This window comes from Bombina bombina, chromosome 3, assembly GCF_027579735.1.
Source record: "Bombina bombina isolate aBomBom1 chromosome 3, aBomBom1.pri, whole genome shotgun sequence".
Taxonomy (NCBI): Eukaryota; Metazoa; Chordata; class Amphibia; order Anura; family Bombinatoridae; genus Bombina; species Bombina bombina.
Genome location: NC_069501.1, coordinates 445,004,563 through 445,030,417, shown reverse-complemented (window position 1 = coordinate 445,030,417; position 25,855 = coordinate 445,004,563). Strand labels below are relative to the sequence as shown.

Genomic DNA, 25,855 nt, shown 5'->3' with positions numbered 1-25,855 from the left:
CACTCCCCCGGATGAAAAGTCTGATGACTTAGGAAATGCGCCTCCCAGTTCTCTACCCCTGGGATATGGATTCCTGAGAGATGGCAAGAGTGATCCTCCGCCCATCGGATAATTTTGGTTACCTGCATCATCGCTAGAGAACTCTGTGTTCCTCCTTGATGATTGATATAGGCTACAGTCGTGATGTTGTCCGACTGAAATCTGATGAATTTGTCCGCAGCTAGCTGAGGCCATGCCTGAAGCGCATTGAATATCGCTCTTAGTACTAGAATGTTTATCGGGAGGAGAGATTCCTCCCGAGACCATAAGCCCTGTGCTTTCAAGGATTTCCAGACTGCACCCCAGCCTAGCAGGCTGGCATATATCGTTACTATGAGCCACTCTGGCCTGCGGAAACATATTCCCTGAGACAGGTGGTCCTGAGACAACCACCAGAGAAGAGAATCTCTGGTCTCTTGGTCCAGATGCAGTTGAGGAGATAAATCTGCATAATCCCCATTCCACTGTTTGAGCATGCATAGTTGCAGTGGTCTGAGGTGTAGGCGGGCATAAGGAACTATGTCCATTGCCGCTACCATAAGTCCATTACCTCCATACACCGAGCCACTGATGGCCGAGGAATGGAATGAAGAGCTCGGCAAGTGATTAAAAGTTTTGATTTTCTGACCTCCGTCAGAAATATTTTCATTTCTACCGAGTCTATCAGAGTCTCTAGGAAGGAAACTCTTGTGAGAGGGACGAGAGAACTCTTTTTTTTATGTTCACCTTCCACCCGTGAGATCTCAGAAAAGCCAACAACAACACAATGTCCGTGTGAGACTTGGCTAGCTGGAAAGTCGACGCCTGAATTAAGATGTCGTCTAGATAAGGCGCCACTGCTATACCCCACGGTCTTAGAACCGCCAAAAGGGACCCTAGCACCTTTGTGAAAATTCTGGGAGCCGTGGCCAACCTGAATGGAAGGGCCACAAACTGGTAATGCCTGTCCAGAAAGGTGAATCTGAGGAATTGATGATGATCTCTGTGAATAGGGATGTGTAGATAGGCATCCTTTAAGTCCACAGTAGTCATATATTGACCCTCCTGGATCAGAGGAAGAATAGTCTGAATAGTCTCCATCTTGAAAGATGGTACTCTGAGGAATTTGTTTGAATTTTGAGATCCAAGATTGGTCTGAAAGTTCCCTCTTTTTTGGGAACCACAAACAGGTTGGAGTAAAAACCTAGCCCTTGTTCCGCTCTTGGAACTGGGCAAATCACTCCCATGGTATGTAGGTCTTCTACACAGCGTAAGAACGCCTCTCTGTTTGTCTGGTTTGCAGACAATTGAGAAATGTGAAATCTCCCCCTTGGGGGGGGGGGGGGAGTCTTTGAAGTCTAGAAGATATCCTTGGGACACAATTTCTAAAGCCCAGGAATTGTGAACATCTCTTGCCCAAACCTGAGCAAAGAGAGAGAGTCTGTCCCCTACTAGATCCGGTCCCGGATCAGGGGCTACCCTTCATGCTGTCTTAGAGGCAGCAGCAGGCTTCTTGGCCTGTTTACTTTTGTTCCAAGCCTGGTTAGGTCTCCAGACTGACTTGGATTGGACAGAATTCCCCTCTTGTGCTGCAGGGGAAGCTTAAGCGGGACCACCCTTGAAGTTCGGAAAGGAACAAAAATTATTTTGTTTGGTCCTCATATAATTTGTTTTATCCTGAGGGAGGGCATGGCCTTTCCCTACAGTGATGTCTGAAATAATTTATTTCAGTGCAGGCCTGAATAGGGTCTTTCCTTTGAAAGGGATGTTCAAGATTTTGATGACACATCAGCAGACCAGGACTTAAGCCATAACGCCCTGCGTGCTAAAATGGCAAAACCTGAATTCTTTGCCGCTAATTTAGCCATTTGGAAAGCGGCATCTGTAATGAAAGAATTAGCCAACTTAAGGGCCTTAATTCTATCCATAATATCCTCTAATGGAGTCTCCACCTTGAGAGCCTCTTCTAGAGCCGCAAACCAGAAAGCAGCTGCAGTAGTTACAGGAACAATGCATGCAATAGGTTGGAGAAGAAAGCCTTGATGAACAAAAATTTTCTTTAGGAGACTAATTTTTTATCCATAGGATCTTTGAAAGCACAACTGTCTTCGATAGGTATAGTTGTACGCTTAGCAATAGTAGAAATAGCTCCCTCCACCTTAGGAACAGTCTGCCACGAGTCCTGTATGGTGTCAGATATGGGAAACATTTTCTTAAAAACAGGAGGGAGAGCGAATGGAATACCTGGTCTATCCCACTCCTTAGTAACAATAGTCACAATCCATCAGTTTAAACAGGAACCTCTAAGTATCTTTCCATTTTACACAATTTCTCTGGGACCACTATAGGGTCACAATCGTCTAGAGTAGCGAATACCTCCTTGAGCAATAAGCGGAGGTGTTCAAGCTTAAATTTAAAGGCCGTCATATCAGAATCTGTCTGAGGGAGCGTCTTTCCTGAATCAGAATCTCTCCCTCAGATAACAAATCCCTTACCCCTACTTCAGGACATTGTGAGGGTATATCAGATACGGCTACTAAAGCATCAGACGGCTCAGCATTTGTTCTTAACCCAGAGCTGACACGCTTTCCTTGTAAACCAGGCAGTTTAGAGAAAACCTCTGTGAGGGTTTTATTCATAACTGTGGCCATGTCTTGTAAAGTAAATGATTTAGACGCACTAGAGGTACTTGGCGTCACTTGTGCGGGCGTTACTGGTTGTGAAACTTGGGGAGAGTTAGATGCTAAACCCTCATTTCCTTCTAACTGAGAATCATCTATTGCAATATTTTTAAGTGCTAAAATATGCTCTTTATAATTTATAGACATATCAGTGCAAGTGGGACACATTCTAAGAGGGGGTTCCACAATGGCTTCTAAACACATAGAACAAGGATTCTCCTTGGTGTCAGACATGTTAAACAGGCTAGTAATGTAACAAGCAAGCTTGGAAAACACTTTAATCAAAGTAAATAACACTTTAAACAAAAACGGTACTGTGCCTTTAAGAGAAAAAAAGCTGCACAAACTCTGCAAAACAGTGTAAAAAACCAGTAAACACAACAACATTTTTACAGTAGCATCATAAAGCCTTAGTAACTTTGCACAACTATGCAAATAAACAATTAACCCCTTAATGTAAAAACCGGATTGAAAAAACTTCAAAACCGGTAAAATAACGTTCAGCACTTTGTCACAGCTCTGCTGTGGCGCCTACCTGCCCTTTAGGAACGATTTGTGGGGGAAAAAAAACCTCTTTACAGCCCTCAAATACAGCAGGAATCTCTGGAGAAGTAGTTGGATGCTTCTGAGGTAAACTGTGCAACTGAAAATAGGCCCCATCCACCTCACTCGATGTTATAGGGCCTAAAAAAACACCACAGAGTGTTTCTTAAACTAGCCATGTGGGTTAATAACTCTTAAACAAGCCACAAAGACCCCTTAAAGTCCCTCAAAAAACGTTTTATTTGTAATTAAACCAAAACGTTTCTTCCTATTAGTGTCACCAGTTATGCAAGCTTGGATTCCTCTTTTACTGAATACAGCTTACCCTTCCCTCATGGGGATATTGCCAGCCTTTTCTAGAAATAAAACAGTGTCAAGAAAAAAATAGACTGAACATACCTTAATGCAGTTTAGCCTGCAAACCGTTCCCCCAACTGAAGTTTTCCTGTACTCTTCAGCCCTTTTGAGAACAGCAGTGGATCTTAGTTACAAAATGCTAAGATCATCATCCTCCTTGCAGAAATCTTCATCCCTTTTCTGCCAGAGAGTAAATAGTACACACCGGTACCATTTAAAATAACAAACTTTTGCTTGAGAAATAAAAAACTAACATTTTTGTCACCACACTCCTCTTTGCCCTTCCTAGCAGTTAAGCAGGCAGAGAGAATGACTGGGGGGTGGAGCTAAGGGAGGAGCTATATAGACAGCTCTGCTGTGGGTGCTCTCTCTGCCACTTCCTGTAGGGAAGGAGAATATCCCACAAGTATGGATGAATCCGTGGACTCGATACATCTTACAAGAGAAATAGATTTTCCCTTAATGTGTTTACAATTGCTTTTTTACCAACTGCAGAGTATAAAAAGGAATGAAAATTAGCTTTTTAAAGTTTGTGTAAATTAAAGCTCTTATTTTGTGTTTTGAAGCCACAACCTAATAAAATGGGTTGAGCTTGTAGGTATAATCAGATATCATTACTGTATCACATTGTGTACATATACCTGCTTCTTTATCTTATATCTGTCCATAAAACAATCACCAGTACTTGGAGAGAACAATGGAAAAATCAACATTTTATTACCTTATCTCTGCTATATCCCACTGGGAGTGTAATTTCTTCTGCTGGTGTGTTTACAAAGCTTATCTATAACTTGGACCTGCGGCCACAAACTTTCAGAATAGGTGGGGATACCACATGCTAAATCAACTATTTAAAATGCCAATATAAGAGTAAAGGAGCTATGTGTAAACAATTTAATACAATCCAGCAGGTTAAGTGGATCATTGGGAACAAATTAAAGGGGAGAAAACTGTCACTTTAAGGGTCGTGGTTGACAAAATTAATTCAGTTTACAAAAGTATATTTTACATTCTATTACATACAGCCTGTTTTTGTTTTCTTTTTGAAAAACATATACTACTGTTCTGAACAAATCAACTCGGTTTTCAGGGCTGTAAAAACGTGTCCCGGCCACCATTTTGGGTGTTGTCTTCGGCCAATTAAAATACTGCAGAACGCAACTCATTTCTGTTTTCTATAAATATCTTTACATGAAAAAAATTGTATTTAGTGTGGTTTAAAATTTAAACATGTAACCACCTTCTCTCGTAAGACAGAAAATGCTTGTGGTTATATGAAGACTGGAATATCAACACTGCAAAACTGTAGCAGTAAATAACCTCAGTTCTAGAGCCCAGTTGTATTTTTTTTTTCTTACAGACTAAGTCAATTAAGTAAATGAATGCAACACATGAATGAGCCTTGATAAGGCCACTTGGATTAAATCACTGGGAATAAAATAGTTCTTAAAAGGGCAGAATCTAGGCTATTATAGTAGACAGACACATCTTAACTGGCAGCTATCAGGCACAGCACTATATGCAACTGTTAGCTAATTAGAGTGGAATGGAAATTGAGTCAATGTAATTGCTATTAACTGCTTTGGGGTTGGTTTAAACTGCAATCCTGGATTTGTGCTGCTTTCCATTAGTTGTAATGGAAAAGTATTCTGATTAATACTCAGGCAGCTAATGCTCCCAGTTATTGGTCAATAAAAGGCTGTGTATAAAAGACTGCATCTTTAGAAATCAAAACCCGGTGCTAATTTAGATAATGTTTCTGGAGTCATTGTCCTTAATGGCCGACTGCAATGAGCCATTATAAAAGCAAGCAACAATTCACTGCAAAGTGGAAATATTAAAATAATTTATAAAATAATCTAGATATCGGCAGTTTACTTGTAAACAATGCTATTGACTTTAGTTTTTTCTTTAATGTTTTAGCCGATAAAGGTTTTTCTTGCATGACAAAAACAAAAAAATGGGATTCTGATACTTTACTCACATATTATAAGACAACTTATTGTAGTTGAATTGGGATGACATTTTTAAGTTTTTCTAATAAGCAACTGTGGACTCATTTAGTACTAATAAAATGTATCAAAGGGATAAATAATTAAAGTGAGGCAAGTGTAATACATTACTTCCTGCCCCCTGCCTTTAAAGGGATATAAAAACTACATTTTCTTCTTTCAGATAGAGCACATAATTTTAAGAAACTTTCTAAATGGGCTGGCTCCTAAGCTTACATTCCTGCTTTTACAAATAAAGATACCAAGAGAATGAAGAAAAATTGACAATAGGAGTGGCTTAAAGGGATACTAACCCCACATTTTTTTCTTTCATGATTCAGATAGAGCATGCAATTTTAAGCAACTTTCTAATTTACTCCTATTATCAATTTTTCTTTGTTCTCATGTTATCTTGATTTGAAAAAGCAGTAATAAAAGGTTAGGAGCCGGCCCATTTTTTAGTTCAGCACCTTGGTAGAGCTGCCGATTGGTTTGCTACATTTAGCCACAAATCAGCAAGTGCTACCCATGTGCTGAACAAAAAATGGTCTGGCTCTAAAGCTTACAGTACTGCTTTTTCAAATCAAGATAGCATGAGAACAAAGAAAAATTAATAATAGGAGTAAATTAGAAAAGTGCTTAAAATCTCATGCTCTATCTGAATCATGAAAGAAAAAAATTGGGTTTAGTATCCCTTTAAGATTGCATGCTCTATCTGAATCATGAAAGAAAAAAAATTGGGTTTCATGTCCCTTTAAGTTCTTGCAGCATTTATTTTAAAAGGCACATTAAAGTTAAGGTAAAGTTGAGCACACTAATTAACGATATCTTACTTAGATTAAAAAATAAGCATAAGTTTCATTCATCAATATTATAATAATTATTGTAATTACTTATATTTCTACCTTACAAGTACTCTCCTGACATCAATCTTTCGTCCACCCGCCATTTTTAAAACTTTGATTGACAGTTTCGATCTATATAACCGTCCAATTAGCTTTTTCCCCATTAGGGGGTCAGCCCATCCATTCCTACGTCACTAGATTCCTGAGCACATGCGTATGACTACAATCATCGTAGTTCCAACCGTGCTCGTTCGTGAGACGTGCATGCTCTGTGCTACCTCTGTTACTATTGCGCTGTTTTGTCTATGAATAAGCATTTGTATCGGCAAGTGGAGCATGCGCAGATGAAATCTACTTTGTGAACGCGCTTTCAACTGACGTAAAGAGAGGGTGAGACCGCTCTCTGACATTATACAGAGAAACACGGAAGTGGCATGGGGGAGGAGTATTCAAATAAACGGTAGGAAAAATAAAGATTCAATTGCATCAAAAGTATAGAATAAAAATGAAAAAAAAGTTAGCGACTACATTGTTGTTAAATAATAGAATGCTTATAGGCTTTCAATAGCGCTAAACTTTACCTTACCTTTAAACCCCTCTTGCTGTTGTGTAAAACTTGTGCTTGCCTCATTCTTTTTAGAACAGCTATCTCCAATATCCTCCACATCAAAAAGATGGCTTAGGTAGTTTACAACATTTTGATGAAAAACTAGGTTACAGAATTTGCACAAATTATTTAGGAGTGTGGGACAAACACAATTTTTACACAAAGGTTAAAGGTTTTCAAATGCTCCTTTTAAACACTTGCATTGTTTTAACTTAAACATCCTTTTTTTTTTTTAACAGACTCTAAGAGTAATGCAGCAAATCAGAGACTATAACTAAAGCATGTTCTTAATTTGCTCCTTGCCACAGAACAGAGGGGACCTTTCTGAGTTAGCTATGAAAGGCTTGAGCACTACAGCCTCTGATTAGCTGTATTGTTTCTGCTGCAATAAGAAAGACCAAAGGCTGGAAGTGATGTTTTAAATTTAAAGTTGACTACAGTTACCCTGTTGTAAGACACAAAAAGAACATATTTACAGGGACTTCAAGTTATAAAAACACAATTTTTAAATGCTATTAGAATCGTTTTTTGAAATATTCAAACACTTCTGTAAAAATTATTTGTATTACTGCTAAAGTGTTCATAGAAATAACGGCTATATACAGCAATGAATGTTATGTACAATAAAACCTTTTAAACAATAAAAAATAACATTGAAAATAAATTCTCTTTCATTTCTACTTCATTTTATATTATGAGCCCTTAAAGGGACACCAAAGTTTGACCAAACACAAACTTTTCTTGATGATGATTTAGATGGAGCATGCAAATTTAAGCAACTTTCTCATTTACGCCTATTAACAATTTTTCTTTGCTCTCTTGCTATCTTTATTTAAAAAGCAGGAATGTAATGCTTAAGAGCCGGCCCATTTTTTATTGAGAACCTGGGTTATGCTTGGTTATTGGTTTGCTAAATGTAGCCACTAATAGCAAGCACTATCCAGGGTGCTGAATTTAAAATGGGCTGGCTCCTAAGCTTTAAATTCCTGCTTTTTAAATAAAGATAGCAAGAGAACAAAGACAAATTGATAGTAAGAGTAAATTAGAAAGTTGCTTAAAATTGCATGCTCTATCTGCATCATTAAAGAAAAAAAAACATAATTTATGCTTACCTGATAAATTTATTTCTCTTGTAGTGTATCCAGTCCACGGATCATCCATTACTTATGGGATATTCTCCTTCCCAACAGGAAGTTGCAAGAGGATCACCCACAGCAGAGCTGCTATATAGCTCCTCCCCTAACTGTCATATCCAGTCATTCGACCGAAAACCATAGGGTGCAGTGGTGACTGTAGTTTAATTAAAATTTAGACCTGCCTTAAAAGGACAGGGCGGGCCATGGACTGGATACACTACAAGAGAAATAAATTTATCAAGTAAGCATAAATTATGTTTTCTCTTGTTAAGTGTATCCAGTCCACGGATCATCCATTACTTGTGGGATACCAATACCAAAGCTAAAGTACACGGATGATGGGAGGGACAAGGCAGGATTTAGCGGAAGGAACCACTGCCTGAAGAACCTTTCTCCCAAACACAGCCTCCGAAGAAGCAAAAGTATCAAATTTGTAAAATTTTGAAAAAGTGTGAAGCAAAGACCAAGTCGCAGCCTTGCAAATCTGTTCAACAGAAGCCTCATTTTTGAAGGCCCAGGTGGAAGCCACAGCTCTAGTAGAATGAGCTGTAATCCTTTCAGGGGGCTGCTGTCCAGCAGTCTCATAGGCTAGGCGTATTACGCTCCGAAGCCAAAAGGAAAGAGAGGTTGCCGAAGCTTTTTGACCTCTCCTCTGTCCAGAGTAAACGACAAACAGGAAAGATGTTTGAAGAAAATCCTTAGTAGCTTGTAAGTAAAACTTCAAGGCACGGACTACGTCCAGATTATGTAAAAGACATTCCTTCTTTGAAGAAGGATTAGTGCACAACGATGGAACAACAATCTCTTGATTGATATTCTTGTTAGAAACCACCTTCGGTAAAAACCCAGGTTTGGTACGCAGAACTACCTTATCTGCATGAAAAATCAGATAGGGAGAATCACATTGTAAGGCAGATAGCTCAGAGACTCTCCGAGCCGAGGAAATAGCCATCAAAAACAGAACTTTCCAAGATAAAGGTTTAATATCAATGGAATAAAGGGGCTCAAACGGAACGCCTTGAAGAACCTTAAGAACCAAGTTTAAGCTCCACGGGGGAGCAACAGGTTTAAACACAGGCTTAAATCTAATCAAAGCCTGGCAAAATGCCTGGACGTCTGGAACCTCTGCCAGACGCTTGTGCAAAAGAATAGACAGAGCAGAAATCTGTCCCTTTAAGGAACTAGCTGATAATCCTTTGTCCAAGCCCTCTTGGAGAAAAGACAATATTCTAGGAATCCTAATTTTACTCCATGAGTAAGTCTTGGATTCACACCAATAAAGATATTTACTCCATATCTTGTGGTAGATTTTCCTGGTAACAGGCTTTCGTGCCTGTATTAAAGTATCAATGACTGACTCGGAGAAGCCACGCTTTGATAGAATCAAGCGTTCAATCTCCATGCAGTCAGTCTCAGAGAAATTAGATTTGGATGATTGAAAGGACCTTGTATCAGAAGGTCCTGTCTTAGAGGCAGAGTCCATGGTGGAAAGGATGACATGTCCACTAGGTCTGCATACCAAGTCCTGTGTGGCCACGCAGGTGCTATCAGAATCACTGATGCTCTCTCCTGTTTGATTTTGGCAATCAGTCGAGGGAGCAGAGGAAACGGTGGAAACACATAAGCCAGGTTGAAGAACCAAGGCGCTGCTAGTGCATCTATCAGCGTCGCTTCTGGGTCCCTGGACCTGCATCCGTAACAAGGAAGCTTGGCGTTCTGGCGAGACGCCATGAGATCCAACTCTGGTTTGCCCCAACGATGAATCAACTGAGCAAACATCTCCGGATGGAGTTCCCACTCCCCCGGATGGAAAGTCTGACTACTTAGAAAATCCGCCTCCCAGTTCTCCACGCCTGGGATATGGATTGCTGACAGGTGGCAAGAGTAGTTCTCTGCCCAGCAAATTATTTTTGAGACTTCTAACATCGCTAGGGAACTCCTGGTTCCCCCTTGATGGTTGATGTAAGCCACAGTCGTGATGTTGTCCAACTGAAATCTGATGAACCTCAGGGTTGCTAACTGAGGCCAAGCCAGAAGAGCATTCAATATCGCTCTTAACTCCAGAATATTTAATGAAAAAGGAGTTTCTCCTCCTGAGTCCACGATCCCTGTGCCTTCAGGGAATTCCAGACTGCACCCCAACCTAGAAGACTGGCATCTGTTGTTACAATTGTCCAATCTGGCCTGCAAAAGGTCATACCCTTGGACAGGTGTACCCGAGACAACCACCAGAGAAGAGAATCTCTGGTCTCTTGATCCAGATTTAGCAGAGGGGACAAATCTGTGTAATCCCCATTCCACTGACTCAGCATGCATAACTGCAGCGGTCTGAGATGAAGGCGCGCAAATGGCACTATGTCCATTGCCGCTACCATTAAGCCGATTACCTCCATACACTGAGCTACCGAAGGGCGCGGAATGGAGTGAAGAACACGGCAAGCATTTAGAAGTTTTGATAACCTGGACTCCGTCAGGTAAATTTTCATTTCTAAAGAATCTATAAGAGTCCCTAAGAAGGAGACTCTTGTGAGTGGGGATAGAGAACTCTTTTCCTCGTTCACTTTCCACCCGTGGCAACTTGAAAGCTTGACGCCTGTATCAGGATGTCGTCTAGATACGGAGCCACCGCTATGCCTCACGGTCTTAGAACCGCCAGAAGTGAGCCCAGAACCTTTGTAAAGATTCTCGGGGCTGTAGCCAACCCGAAGGGAAGAGCTACAAATTGGTAATGCCTGTCTAGAAAGGCAAACCTTAGAAACCGATGATGATCTTTGTGAATCGGTATAAGAAGGTAGGCATCCTTTAAGTCCACTGTGGACTATGTACTGACCTTCTTGGATCATGGGTAGAATGGTCCGAATAGTTTCCATTTTGAAAGATGGAACTCTGAGGAATTTGTTTAAGATCTTTAGATCCAAAATTGGTCTGAAGGTTCCCTCTTTTTTGGGAACCACAAACAGATTTGAATAAAAACCCTGTCCTTGTTCCGTCCGCGGAACTGGATGGATCACTCCCATAACTAGGAGGTCTTGCACACAGCGTAGGAATGCCTCTTTCTTTATCTGATTTGCAGATAGCCTTGAAAGATGAAATCTCCCTTGTGGAGGGGAAGCTTTTAAGTCCAGAAGATATCCCTGAGATATGATCTCCAACGCCCAGGGATCCTGAACATCTCTTGCCCACGCCTGGGCGAAGAGAGAAAGTCTGCCCCCTACTAGATCCGTCGCCGGATAGGGGGCCGTTCCTTCATGCTGTCTTAGAGGCAGCAGCAGGCTTTCTGGCCTGCTTGCCTTTGTTCCAGGACTGGTTAGGTTTCCAGGCCTGCTTAGATTGAGCAAAAGTTCCCTCTTGTTTTGAAGCAGAGGAAGTTGATGCTGCACCTGCCTTGAAATTTCGAAAGGCACGAAAATTAGACTGTTTGGCCTTTGCTTTGGCCCTGTCCTGAGGAAGGGTGTGACCCTTACCTCCAGTAATGTCAGCAATAATTTCCTTCAAACCAGGCCCAAATAAGGTCTGCCCCTTGAAAGGAATGTGGAGTAATTTAGACTTCGAAGGCACGTCAGCTGACCAGGATTTAAGCCATAGCGCCCTACGCGCTTGGATGGCGAATCCGGAATTCTTAGCCGTTAGTTTAGTCAAATGAACAATTGCATCAGAAACAAATGAGTTAGCTAGCTTAAGTGTTCTAAGTTTGTCAATAATTTCAGTCAATGGAGCTGTATGGATGGCCTCTTCCAGGGCCTCAAAGCAGAATGCCGCCGCGGCCGTGACAGGCACAATGCATGCAAGGGGCTGTAAAATAAAACCTTGTTGAATAAACATTTTCTTAAGGTAACCCTCCAATTTTTTATCCATTGGATCTGAAAAAGCACAACTGTCCTCAACCGGGATAGTAGTACGCTTTGCTAAAGTAGAAACTGCTCCCTCCACCTTAGGGACCGTCTGCCATAAGTCCCGTGTAGTGGCGTCTATTGGAAACATTTTTCTAAATATAGGTGGTGGGGAAAAAGGCACCACCGGTCTATCCCACTCCTTGCTAATAAATTCTGTAAGCCTTTCAGGTATAGGAAAAACATCAGTACACACCGGTACCGCATAGTATTTATCCAGCCTACACAATTTCTCTGGTACTGCAACTGTGTTACAGTCATTCAGAACAGCTAATACCTCCACAAGCAACACACAGAGGTTCTCAAGCTTAAATTTAAAATTAGAAATCTCTGAATCAGGTTTCCCCGAATCAGAGATGTCACCCACAGACTGAAGCTCTCCGTCCTCATGATCTGCATATTGTGACGCAGTATCAGACATGGCCCTTACAGCATCTGCACGCTCTGTATTTCTCCTAACCCCAGAGCAATCGCGCTTGCCTCTTAATTCAGGCAACCTGGATAATACCTCTGACAGGGTATTATTCATGATTGCAGCCATGTCCTGCAAGGTAATCGCTATGGGCATCCCTGATGTAATTGGCGCCATATTAGCGTGCATCCCCTGAGCGGGAGGCGAAGGGTCTGACACGTGGGGAGAGTTAGTCGGCATAACTTCCCCCTCGTCAGAATCTTCTGGTGATATTTCTTTTATAGTTAAAGACTGATCTTTACTGTTTAAGGTGAAATAAATACATTTAGTACACATTCTCCTATGGGGCTCCACCATGGCTTTCAAACATAATGAACAAGTAGTTTCCTCTGTGTCAGACATGTTTAAACAGACTAGCAATGAGACTAGCAAGCTTGGAAAACACTTTAAACAAGTTTACAAGCAATATAAAAAACGTTACTGCACCTTTAAGAAACACAAATTTTGTCAAAATTTGAAATAACAGTGAAAAAAGGCAGTTACACTAACAAATTTTTTTTTTTTTTAAATAAATTTTTATTTGAGGAAAAACACAAAATACAACAATACCATACAGATGTGACATTTTCCATGATACAGACAAAAGGTGATAGTGATACCAACTAATGTGGAGACAAAAAGTATCAATATAAGAATATTCCAAGGTTGCATGATATTTCGAATAACCTTTTCCTCAGTTTTATATTAATAACAGGTGTTACAATAATTGTAGAGATAAGTGGGGATATATGCTCTCATAGGGTAGTCTCAAATAGGGTAGTGGAGTATGGAATGGAGAAAAAGAAACAAAAGAGAGAGACAGCACCAGGAGAAAATAACTAAATAAGTAGATAAATAAGTTTGTAAAATATTGAGTCAGAAAGTAGGGAGACAAATAAAGATATATAGTGAGAGAATGTTAGTTAAATGTTACATTAGGGGCATATTGTCTCAAAAAGAAGTGAGCAGGGTCTAATTAATGTCAGGCTTGATTAGTTGGAGAATTTTTCCCACCAGGGAGCCCAAGTTGCATGGTAAAAATCTAGTTTATCTAGAGATGAATGGGAATAGGCTTCCATTTTCGATAAGTAGTTGACTGTAGCTATAATCTGTGAAGTATTAGGAGGAGAAAGTTGTTTCCATGCTTTAGCGATTTCTAACTTAGTAGCCATCAGTAGATAGATGGATAAAGCTTTATGTGTAGGGGAGAGGGCTGGGAAGCTGAGGTGAAGCAAGCCAATTTGGGGACTAAGTTGAAAAATTATGCCTAGGGATTGCAGTAGGTTAGCCAAAAAGAGGAGATTTTGGGGCAATACCACCAGATATGTTCCTGAGTTCCAAGTTGTCCACAGCCTCTCCAACAGACAGGAGAGTGAGAGTTATAAATCCTATGAAGGGTTACTGGGACTAGGTGCCAACGCACCGTGAGTTTGTAATGGAGTTCCCATAGGGATGTGCAATGTAATAATCTTCTAGTGGACTTAAGTTCTCTGTACCAGGAGTCAGCATCAGCTGTGAAGTTGAGTTCGGTTCACTAACAAATTTTTTACAGTGTATGTAACAAGTTAGCAGAGCATTGTACCCACTTGCAAATGGATGATTAACCCCTTAATACCCAAAACTGAATAATAAAAGACAAAAACGTTTTTTTTTTTGTTTTTTTTTTTTTCAAACAGTCACAACAACTGCCACAGCTCTACTGTGGCTTTTTACCTCCCTCAAAAACGACTTTGAAGCCTTTTGAGCCCTCCAGAGATGTCCTGGATCATGCAGAGGGAAGCTGAATGTCTCTGTCAGTATTTTTATATGCACAGAAAAGCACTAAAAAAAGGCCCCTCCCACTCATATTACAACAGTGGAAAGCCTAAGGAAACTGTTACTAGGCAAAATTCAAGCCAGCCATGTGGAAAAAAACTAGGCCCCAATAAGTTTTATCAACAAATACATATAAAAACGATTAAACATGCCAGCAAACGTTTTATATTACATTTTTATAAGAGTATGTATCTCTATTAATAAGCCTGATACCAGTCGCTATAACTGCATTTAAGGCTTTACTTACATTAGTTCGGTATCAGCAGCATTTTCTAGCAAATTCCATCCCTAGAAAAATATTAACTGCACATACCTTATTGCAGGAAAACCTGCACGCCATTCCCTCTCTGAAGTTACCTCACTCCTCAGAATATGTGAGAACAGCCATGGATCTTAGTTACTTCTGCTAAGATCATAGAAAACGCAGACAGATTCTTCTTCTAAATACTGCCTGAGATAAACAGTACACTCCGGCACCATCTAACAATAACAAACTTTTGATTGAAGAATAAACTAAGTATAAAACACCACACTCCTCTTACGACCTCCATCTTGGTTGAGGCTTGCAAGAGAATGACTGGATATGACAGTTAGGGGAGGAGCTATATTGCAGCTCTGCTGTGGGTGATCCTCTTGCAACTTCCTGTTGGGAAGGAGAATATCCCACAAGTAATGGATGATCCGTGGACTGGATACACTTAACAAGAGAAATTGGGTTTAGTGTGCCTTTAAGGTAAAACATCTATTTCATGCACACTCTCAAACAACCAGACACTTGCAATGTAATGTAAAATGTATGCACTGGAATAAAATATTGAAGATCAGTGTTTGATAGAAAAAAATAAGACATTTAGGTTCCTCACTGACCTCCTCTTAAGATGAGTAATGGCACTTCAGCTCCCATTGGAAACTGCTTTAGGACTTCAACCACTTGAATGTGTGTTAAGTTCTGCACATTCTGATGGTAGATCTCCTTGATGACATCTCCTTTCTGTAGTCCAGGACACCAGTGGCTGTCCAAGATCATTTTGACCTTCTGTCCCATAGGGCTGTCCGCTATGGCAAACCCAAAGCCCTTAGGACCCTTTAGCAATGGAATGGTCACAAGCTCAGGCTGAGAGTTCCCAGAGGAAGCTAAAGATGTCCTTTGATCCTGTAATTCCAAAGAAGGCCCATTTAACCTTCCATTTACTAACACATGACCTGGTTTTCCATTCTGGTCCAAAATGACTACCCCAGATTTTAATTCCTGGCTTCCCATGTTAATGTCTCCTTGGTTCACCATCTGTCCATTTATAACTGGAGGAACTGTGTTCACAATATCATCAACAGGATCATCAGTGTCTTCAGGAAGGGGGTAGCCTCGACACAGAGTCATATTCACATACTGGTTGATGGGAATAAGCTGGAACATCTGTACCACTTCAGCATGTGTATGACCAAGTACACAAGTTCCATTGATGTCCACAATTACATCACCTGGCAAAAAGGTTATAATGTTATCATAGTATTACAGCACTATTTATCAAAATAATAATGTTACAATTAAACCACAATCATGTTGCTTATTTACAATAAAACCATAGCACTTAATATATAATTTGTGTTTTATGTAATTACATTTAAATAATAACTAGAAATAATAATGTAATTTTTTGAGTACCGCACGCGATCAAGCTTTCTTTAAAGGATTAGCCTAGTCAAAATTAAACTTTCATGATTCAGATAGAGCATTCAATTTTAAGCAACTTTCTAATTTACTCCTATTATTTATTTATCTCGTTCTCTTGGTATCTTTATTTGAAAAAGCAAGAATGTAAAGCTTAGGAGCCGGCCCATTTTTGGTTCAGCACCTGGGTAGCACTTTCTGATTGGTGTCTAAATGTAGCCACCAATCAACAAGCACTTCCAAGATGCTGAACCAAAAATGGGCCAGCTTCTGAACTTACATTCCTGTTTTTTCATATAAAGATACCAAGAGAACGAAGAAAGATTGATAATAGGAGTACATTGGAAAGTTGCCTGCTCTATCTGAATCATGAAAGTTTTATTTGACTAGACTATTCCTTTAACTTTAAGGGATATAATGGTAACAACTGGAGTGTACATTAGTGCATTTCTGTTTTTAATAGAAACATTTTTTCAATATATTTGTATTAGCATAAATTCTTCTAGTAAAATTTGTCAGTTTTTAAGCAGCATACGTATATATGCTGTTCATGCTCTGTGCCAGGATTGCCCTTTGGAAAAGGGGTGCGAGGGGCACCAGCCCACCGCACTTTTTGGGCTCTGCACAGTAATTAGAAGAGGGTATGAGAAGGTGCAATTTACATTCTGTATTTAGTTTATGAAGAAATGTTTATGGCATCAGGAGATGTAGTATAGAGTGTTCTTTATATAAAACATACTGAATGTTAGGGCAGGGTGGGCCATACAGGGGAATTTGACAACCCAAGTTATTGATCTAGGCCCATTTTGGTATATTGCTTAAAATGTAAAGGCTAAAAAATAAGCCATCAAATTCAAGTATGCTGGATTAAACCATTTACAAAAACGGCAAAGGAACAGATTAAAAATCCAATTGGTCAGCTGAGGAAAAAAGTATAAAACTAACATTCAACAGTTATTTTATTTTTTTTCATTGAAACATCTTTGTCTCCTCCTATATACAATATACTTTAAGCAATAATATAGCAGAAGTACAAAATATCCTTACAAAATAGCCTGCTTGTGTTCCATGAGACCTGGCTCATTCTAAAACGTCTCATTTAAACATTCCTAAAATGAAACAGTCATTTCTTTGATGATTGCTGAGTGGGAAATTTATTCATTAACGTTAATAGCAGCGCAAAATAGCTTTCAAATTTTCCAAACTATAGCTATTATGCTAACCCTTTTTGCTGCTAAATATGGCCCTAAGTAGGACAAAGGGTTAAATAAAAAGTAGTCTGCTTCATCCTTTATTCGCATGAAAGGGTTTGAATGCAAAAGAACGATTAGTGACTGCAAATCCAGTTTCTACCATTTCTGAGGGAACAAATTTCACAGTTTTTATGAATGCAGAAAACAAAAATTGCTACCTTGGACAATACCTTTTTAATATCAAAAAATGATTCTGGAAGCATAATAAAAGTACATTTTAGATTTTGTGAACTTCCATGTGAGAAAATGAATAATGCAATTTATGACAAAACTAAAGTATTCACTAATGAAGCTTGAATATAAATACACAAACACTGGAAAATATCTTCCATACAGTATATTTTTCTAATTATTAGTTTCAAATATGCTAAAGTATGTTCCAAAACTATTTAATATCATGCCCTGATTACTATTAATGGTTCTATATACTATCAAATATATGTGACACTAACAGTGATATTTGCAAATGGATCTTTTTAAAGAAATAAGTACATTACATTAACCCCTTAATAACCACAGCACTTTTCCATTTTCTGTCCGTTTGGGACCAAGGCTATTTTTATGGTGTTTGTGTTTAGCTGTAATTTTCCTCTTACTCATTTACTGTACCCACACATATTATATATTGTTTTTCTCACCATTAAATGGACTTTCTAAAGATACCATTATTTTCATCATATCTTATAATTTACTATAAAAAAATTATAAAATATGAGGAAAAAATGGAAAAAAAACACACTTTTTCTAACTTTGACCCCCAAAATCTGTTACACATCTACAACCACCAAAAAAAAACCATGCTAAACAGTTTCAAAATTTTGTCCTGAGTTTAGAAATACCCAATGTTTACATGTTATTTGCTTTTTTTTCCAAGTTATAGGGCTATAAATACAAGTAGCACTTTGCTATTTCCAAACCATTTTTTTTTTCAAAATTAGCGCTAGTTACATTGGAACACTGATATCTTTCAGGAATCCCTGAATATCCCTTGACATGTATATATTTTTTTTAGTAGACATCCCAAAGTATTGATCTAGGCCAATTTTGGTATATTTCATGCCACCATTTCACCGCCAAATGCGATCAAATACAAAAAATCGTTCACTTTTTCACTGAAATTATTTACAAACAGCTTGTGCAATTATGGCATAAATGGTTGTAAATTCTTCTATGGGATCCCCTTTGTTCAGAAATAGCAGACATGTATGGCTTTAGCATTGCTTTTTGGTAATTAGAAGGCCGCTAAATGCCACTGTGCACCATACGTGTATTATGCCCAGCAGTGCAGGGGTTAATTAGGGAGCTTTTTGGGGTAATTTTAGCTTTAGTGTAGTAGACAACCCCAAGTATTGATCTAGGCCTATTTTGGTATATTTCATGACACCATTTCACCGCCAAATGCGATCAAATTAAAAAAAAGTTAAATTTTTCACAATTTTAGGTTTCTCACTGAAATTATTTACAAACAGCTTGTGCAATTATGGCACAAATGGTTGTAAATGCTTCTCTGGGATCCCCTTTGTTCAGAAATAGCAGGCATATATGGCTTTGGTATTGCTTTTTGGTAATTAGAAGGCCGCTAAATGCCGCTGCGCACCACACGTGTATTATGCCCAGCAGTGCAGGGGTTAATTAGGGAGCTTGTAGGGTTAATTTTAGCTTTAGTGTAGTGTAGTAGACAACCCAAAGTATTGATCTATGCCCATTTTGGTATATTTCATGCCACCATTTTACCGCTAAATGCGATCAAATTAAAAAAAAAAAAAAAAACGTAAAATTTTTCAGTTTTAGGTTTCTCAATGAAATTATTTACAAACAGCTTGTGCAATTATGGCACAAATGGTTGTAAATACTTCTCTGGGATCCCCTTTGTTCAGAAATAGCAGACATATATGACTTTGGCGTTGCTTTCTGGTAATTAGAAGGCCGCTAAATGCTGCTGCGCATCACACGTGTATTATGGCTAGCAGTGAAGGGGTTAATTAGGTAGTTTGTAGGGAGCTTGCAGGGTTAATTTTAGCTTTAGTGTAGAGATCAGCCTCCCATCTGACACATCAAACCCCCTGATCCCTCCCAAACAGCTCCCTTCCCTCCCCCACCCCACAATTGTCCCCGCCAGCTTATGTACTGGCAGAAAGTCTGCCAGTACTAAAATAAGTTTTTTTTTATTATATATTTTTTTGCATATTTACATATGCTGTGGTGTAGCATCCCCCCTTAGCCCCCAACCTCCCTGATCCCCCCAAAAACAGCTCTCTAACCCTCCCCATCTGCCCTATTGGGGGCCATCTTGGGTACTGGCAGCTATCTGCCAGTACCCATTTTGCAAAAAAAAGTTTTTATTTTTTAATTTTTTTGCTTTCTGTAGTGTAGCTCCCCCCCCCCCCCCAGACAAACCCCCACCACCTGCCTGATTTTTTTTTTTTTTTTACAACTTTTTCCCCCTTTTTTTAACAATTATACTAAAAGTTTTTATGTAGTGTAGCAGTTCCCACCCGCTCCCTCCCTGTGCACGCGCCCGCCCCCGCCCTCCCGTGCACGCGCCCGCCCCCCCCGTGCGCGCCCCCGGCTATCCCCGCCCACGATCCCACCCCCATCACATCACCAGGGACATCGATGGCCGCCACCCGCCTCCCACCCACCAACGAGACCGGCCATCGATGTCCGGTGCAGAGAGGGCCACAGAGTGTCTCTCTCTGCATCGGATGGCCGTACAAGGTTATTGCAGAATGCCTCCATATCGAGGCATCACTGCAATAACCGGAAAGCAGCTGGAAGCGAGCAGGATCGTTTCCAGCTGCTTTCCACACCAAGGACGTGCAGGGTACGTCCTCAGGCGTTAACTGCCTTTTTTTTGAGGACGTACCCTGCACGTCCTCTGTCGTTAAGGGGTTAATGAAATGACTCTTTAATAAAAAAATAATTGAGCGGAAAAAACTACAATACTGAGTCCATATTTTATAGTATGATGGATAATTACCATAATGTATAAAATCAACATTAAAATGCACAGAAGTTGTGCAAAAACTTAAATTATGCTTACCTGATAATTTTATTTTCTTCAGATAGAGTTCACAGCTGCATTCATTACTTTTGGGAAATAAGAACCTGGCCACGAGGAGGAGGCAAAGACACCCCAGCCAAAGGCTTAAATGCTCCTCCCACTCCCCTCATCCCCCAGTCATTCTGCAGAGGAACACGGAACAGTAGAAGAAATATCAGGGTGAGGTGCCAGAAGAATAAAAATACAGACACCCCACATAAAATTACGGGTGGGGAGCTGTGGACTTTTTCCATATGAAGAAAATAAAATTATCAGGTAAGCATAATTTAAGTTTTTCTTCATAAATGGAAAGAGTCCACAGCTGCATTCATTACTTTTGGGAAAACAATATCCAAGCTATAGAGGACACTGAATGCCAAGGCGGGAGGGTACACGAGGCAGCCCATTCTGAAGGCACCAGGCATGAAAACCACGTCCGAAGCCGAGAAACATTGAAAAGAAAAGGCCCCAAGGACACTGACCCGCAGGTAGCCTGGAAGCCTAGCTAGAGACCGCAAAATCAGACTCAACTGAGCCAACAGTCCTCCAGGAGACACCGTCACCCAGCAGTCGGTCCCAAACACACACCCCTCACTAGCAAAGGGGACACCAGCCCAAAAACTCCCAAAGGGATAGGGTAAGGAAGAACCAAAGGGAAACCGAAAGGTCACCACAAATTCCAAAAAAGGAAGAACTCCCAAAATGAGCTCAGCTCACAAAGACCCAAATGGGTCCTGACAAACAAGGGGAGCCAACTGGGAAGGATCTCAATAAACCAGCAATCAGGAGATTACGTCATCCCCTCATGTCTAATGAGGTGAGCCATTCGAAGAAGAATATTGCGGATTCCCATAAGGATAGGGTCCTCTAATAACTCAAAAACATGTCTGAGTAAAACACGAAGGCGCGCTATTCTGTAACGAAAGGCACAACCCTCAGGGACAGCTACACCCGCAGGGAACTGTATAGGCCCACCCAAGGTCGGGAGACCCGGAACAATAGGGCACAAGCACAAACGCAAATAAACATTTGGACTTTGCAGACGCATAATCGCCAAAAATAAATTAAAGCAAAAGTGTGCTGCAACCTCTGGGGCGAACCAGCCGCCCTGCAAGGAGTGATAAACATAATCTAGGTTACCCGCATGTGTAGTAGTAGGGGACAGTAGGAAACTTGCCTCTTGGAAGACAGAACCCCCAGAGGCGGATGGCTCAGCAGACCCTTGGATTCCCCGAGCCCAAGGAACAAGGCGCTCTAATACAGCATATTGAACATGTGACGGATACCCCGGCTACACCAACTGGGTAGCTCAGCCAAACGGGTCCGGCTTCCTCCCTGCCGACTGTAGCTATGTAGCTGGCAAGTGACCACGGCCTGTAGTCACCCCTGATGCCCGACAGCACCAGTATTCGGGGTCCCACCCTGTGGCAGACTCCAGCTACCCCGACTGGGTAGCTCGGACTGGGACAGGCTGCTATGTAGCCCAGGAAAGTGATTTTAGCTGGAGCCCACCCAAATAACTAGACAGACTAGCATTCAGGTGAAACAAGAACTGATTTTATTGAACACACACAATCCTTTTATACACACATCTCATCTTGATAAGACAAAGGACAATCCCACAATTTTCCCGTCATTCCCACCCCTCCAGATGGACCGGCACCTCCATAGCAGCCACAGTCCAAGGACACAGGGGTGGTAGTTTCGGGATGATCCCGGTGAAGCGGCAGCACTTTCAAGGTGTCATTTTAAAGCTCTCGGTGATTCGTTACTGGGGACCGGAGTTACAGTCCGTTGAAGTTATGGGGTTAGGGGTGTCCAAAAACCCCGGTTCCCAAAAGAGCTCCCATCCAATAATTCCCCCAGCTCTTGTCCTCCTTAGGGGCTACCAATCCCCAAAAGAGCGGAGCTCTGGGGCAAAGGGCTGCTGGAGCGACCAGGGGTAAAGTTAGCGGGTGTCCTGAGGTCCTGTGGCCACTTGGGAGTTCCAGGAGCCTGGCCAGCCAGAGAGGGGTTAGGCGGGTGTCCGTTGTGAGGGGAACGACCAGGAGTTCCAGAAGCTCGGCCAGCCTAGGAGCGATTTCCCGGTCATAGGCCAGCTCTTCTCTTAACACTAAAACAAGCAAACAAAAAGCTTCCAGAGATTGTGGTTGCTCTGAGGAGCCCAAAACCACTGAGAAACAACTGGGGTGAGGTTGTAGGGGTTTAACCCTTGCAGCCCGGGATCCGTGACAGAACGTAACTGATTGACCTGTGTCAACAGGGCCAATATGCATTCTTCACAAGTAGAAGAATCTGAAATTTGAACAGTCTCAGCATCAAAATCCTCCGTAACTGAATAGAGAAGATAATAATATGGAGTATAAGAAAAAACAAATCTAAACGGCACGTGACACCCCAAAGGCTGGGGCACTCACCACCTCCTGAGAACCAGACACTAGCAGACCAGAATTTTTCAGTCGCCCTATGGTCAGGAATGCGAAAATGAAGAACAGGATCGTAAACACGCCCAGTCACAAGGTGAACCGTACAGTCCAAAAAAAGCGCACCCAACCATAAGGTTGCGTCACTTCCAAAGGCCTTTATGTTCTTAAGCCAAGAGCCCAAATAACACTACACATAAGCAGATTGAATCACATAAACATTATTAAAAAAAACCCTGTACAATAATCCCCCTCAGGAGATATTAACCCTCGATTCCAAGATACCAAAGGAGCCTCACTGAGGCCCTATATTTATACCTAATAAGTCCCGCAAGATAGCACCTTACAGGAAACATTTTTTTAAATAAGGTACAGTACATTCTGATGAAGTAAAATGAAACAATCTTACAAGAATCTACGCTGTGGAACAAGAACACGGCCCTTTAAGTGTGACGAATAGTAGCAGCGCCTCAGCCATGGACTTGAGAGAAGAAAGCAGGCAGCGAAGCAAAGTTTGACAACGCCGATTGCTTGTGGAGCTGTTAATATGAGTCAGGATGGTTTTGCAGAAAGTTTCTCCCTGCATCTCAAGAATCTAACTTTCATCCAGGCCCTCACTGAGAGACTGATAGGATTACTTAAAACTTCCGTCCCATGTCAAAGAGTACTACCCTCCATAAAAGACAAAACAAACTTCTGACACTTCTCTGCCAACCTCCTGGGACGAAAGGCAAAGAATGACTGGGGGATGAGGGGAGTGGGAGGGGTATTTAAGCCTTTGGCTGGGGTGTGTCTGCCTCATTCTAGTGGCCAGGTTCCTATTTCCCAAAAGTAATGAATGCAGCTGTGGACTCTTTCCATTTATGAAGAAATATTTTTTTTATTGACTTAGAGAAATGTTTGTTTTGTTGGAGTTTGATAGAAGCCTTTATCTGTAAAAGAGCGTGTGTGTGTGTGTGTGTGTGTATGTATATATATATATATATATATATAAAACAATTGTAAAAGGACAACTGCTCATTCTTGGGGAGGGGGTGCATGGTTTTATTATATACACACTTAGGCACCAGCTACTACTTAGCATGTGAAAGAGTTTACAGCTCTTATGCATATTTAAATCTGTGATTGGTTGATGGCTGTCATGTGATACAGGGGACAGGGAAATAAAAAGAAACATTGAATCCCTTCGGAAAGAAAAACCTGCAGCAGTTGAAATTCAAAGTAAGTTTTAATGCATTGTCTTTTTGTTATGCACTTGTTGCATATTTTTCAGAGGAATGCTGTTAAAAACATATCCACTGCCAAAACACTTCATATAGTTTGAGGGTTCACTTGTGAGTAGAGTCCATAGGAACCATTTTGAACATTTGTAGGCTATTCACTGCACTATATAGGTTTTTCCAGTTTCAGATCCTCTCTGCTATTAAAAGGATATGAAACCCAAAAATGTTCTTTTGTGATTTAGACAGATCATACCATTTTATAAAAAAAGTTTCCAATTTGCTTCTGTTATAAATTTTTCTTTGTTCCCATGAAATTCTTTGTTGAAGAGATACCTAGGTAGGCATCTGGAGCACTATAAGGTAGGAAATAGTGCTACCATCTAGTGTTTATTGCAAATGGATAACATTCTTGCAAAGCTGCTGCCATATAGTGCTCCAGAAATGGGCCGGCTTTTAAGCATATGTCCCTGCTTTTCAACAAAAGATACCAAAAGAACAAATAAAAATCTTAATAGAAGTAAATTAGAAAGTTGTTTAAAATTGCATATTGTGTGTTGCACTTTTTCAAGAATAAATCCGGCTTCAAAAAGAGCCGAATGCAGCGAGCGTCCGTCTTCTTCGGCATTCAGCAGTGAGCAAAACTGCCAAATGCAGATATCTAATATCCAGGATAATTTCACATCCAGATAACGTTTGGTCCAAGCAGTGATTAGTGAGTGCATATAAGAAAAGTGGCTATTGTTGGAAATAAAAAGAAAATGACCCTGATATAATTAACTAGCCTGACAAAGGTCACTTAGGGCTTTACTGGAAAACACTAATTGCTTAAAATGACACTTTGCTTTGTACTTTCGTTATTTTCCCTGCAATTCTTGTAATTTACAGTTGGCAATCGTATTTTTTTCAATTGCCCCCACAGAGGCTGGATTCGATCCTGCTGGATTTTGAACCCTGACCTAGCAACATCAAGTTTTTACATGATTAGATTTCTCTTTAATCCACAGCAAAGGGAACAATCTTAAAAATACTTTTCAAGGGTTGTGTCTCTGGACTGCACAACAATATACATCTTGTTAAAAAAAAAAAAACAACAACACTTTTAAGTTTTTAAAAAAAATATTTTATAGTGGGGGGTTTTGGGCAATTCAGGGCTTAATTTCTAATATATACTTTTAGATTACACGTTCATGGTTCAGTTAGAGCATGCAATTTAAAAAAGAAAAATTTAATTGTACTTACCTAGCTAACATTTAAAGTAGCAATGCACTACTGGGAGCTAGCTATTGACCGGTGGCGCATGTGCCTCTTGCCTTTGGGTCACCAGATGTATTTAGCTGCTCTGGAGCTGACTTTAACTATGTGTTTAAAGGGACATGAAACCTACCTTTTTGAACAACTTTGCAATTTACTTCTATGATCAATTTTGCTTCAATTTTGCTTCATTCTCTTGATATCCTTTATTAAAGGAGTAGCAATGCCCTTCTGGGAACTACATGAACACATTGGTAAGCCAATGACAAAAGACATATGTGCAACTACCAATCAGCAGCTAGCTCCAAGCTCCTGAGCCTACCTAGGTATCCTTTTCAGCGAACTAAGCAAATTAGATAATAGAAGTAAATTGGAAAGTTGTTTAAAATTGTATCCTCTATCTCAATTATGAAAGAAAGCATTTGGATTTCGTGTCCCTTTAACCCATTTGCAGGAGTAACAAGCAATAGTGCAATAATACAATGCTCTAATGCAAATGACAACTAGTACACTAGTGATAACAGGCGTCACCAGGGTACTTGTATGAGGCGCCTAGGGGCAAATGAATCAAGTGATGGAGAATATAAGTAATAAAACAATAAACTAAAATATCTAAATATTTAAATAGATTAACAATAAACCAGGGTATAGGAATATAC

General features: G+C 40.4%; 1 protein-coding gene across 2 annotated transcripts in view; it reads right to left on the bottom strand.

The window, feature by feature from the left end:
• MAGI3 (membrane associated guanylate kinase, WW and PDZ domain containing 3) overlaps positions 1–25,855 on the bottom strand; it is a 592,065-nt gene that overhangs the window by 117,987 nt on the left and 448,223 nt on the right. For both annotated transcript variants that reach the window (XM_053706657.1, XM_053706658.1), the window contains exon 10: positions 15,202–15,813. In XM_053706657.1, coding sequence (XP_053562632.1) covers positions 15,202–15,813 — 612 coding nt within the window. The remainder of the gene's footprint in view (positions 1–15,201; positions 15,814–25,855) is intronic.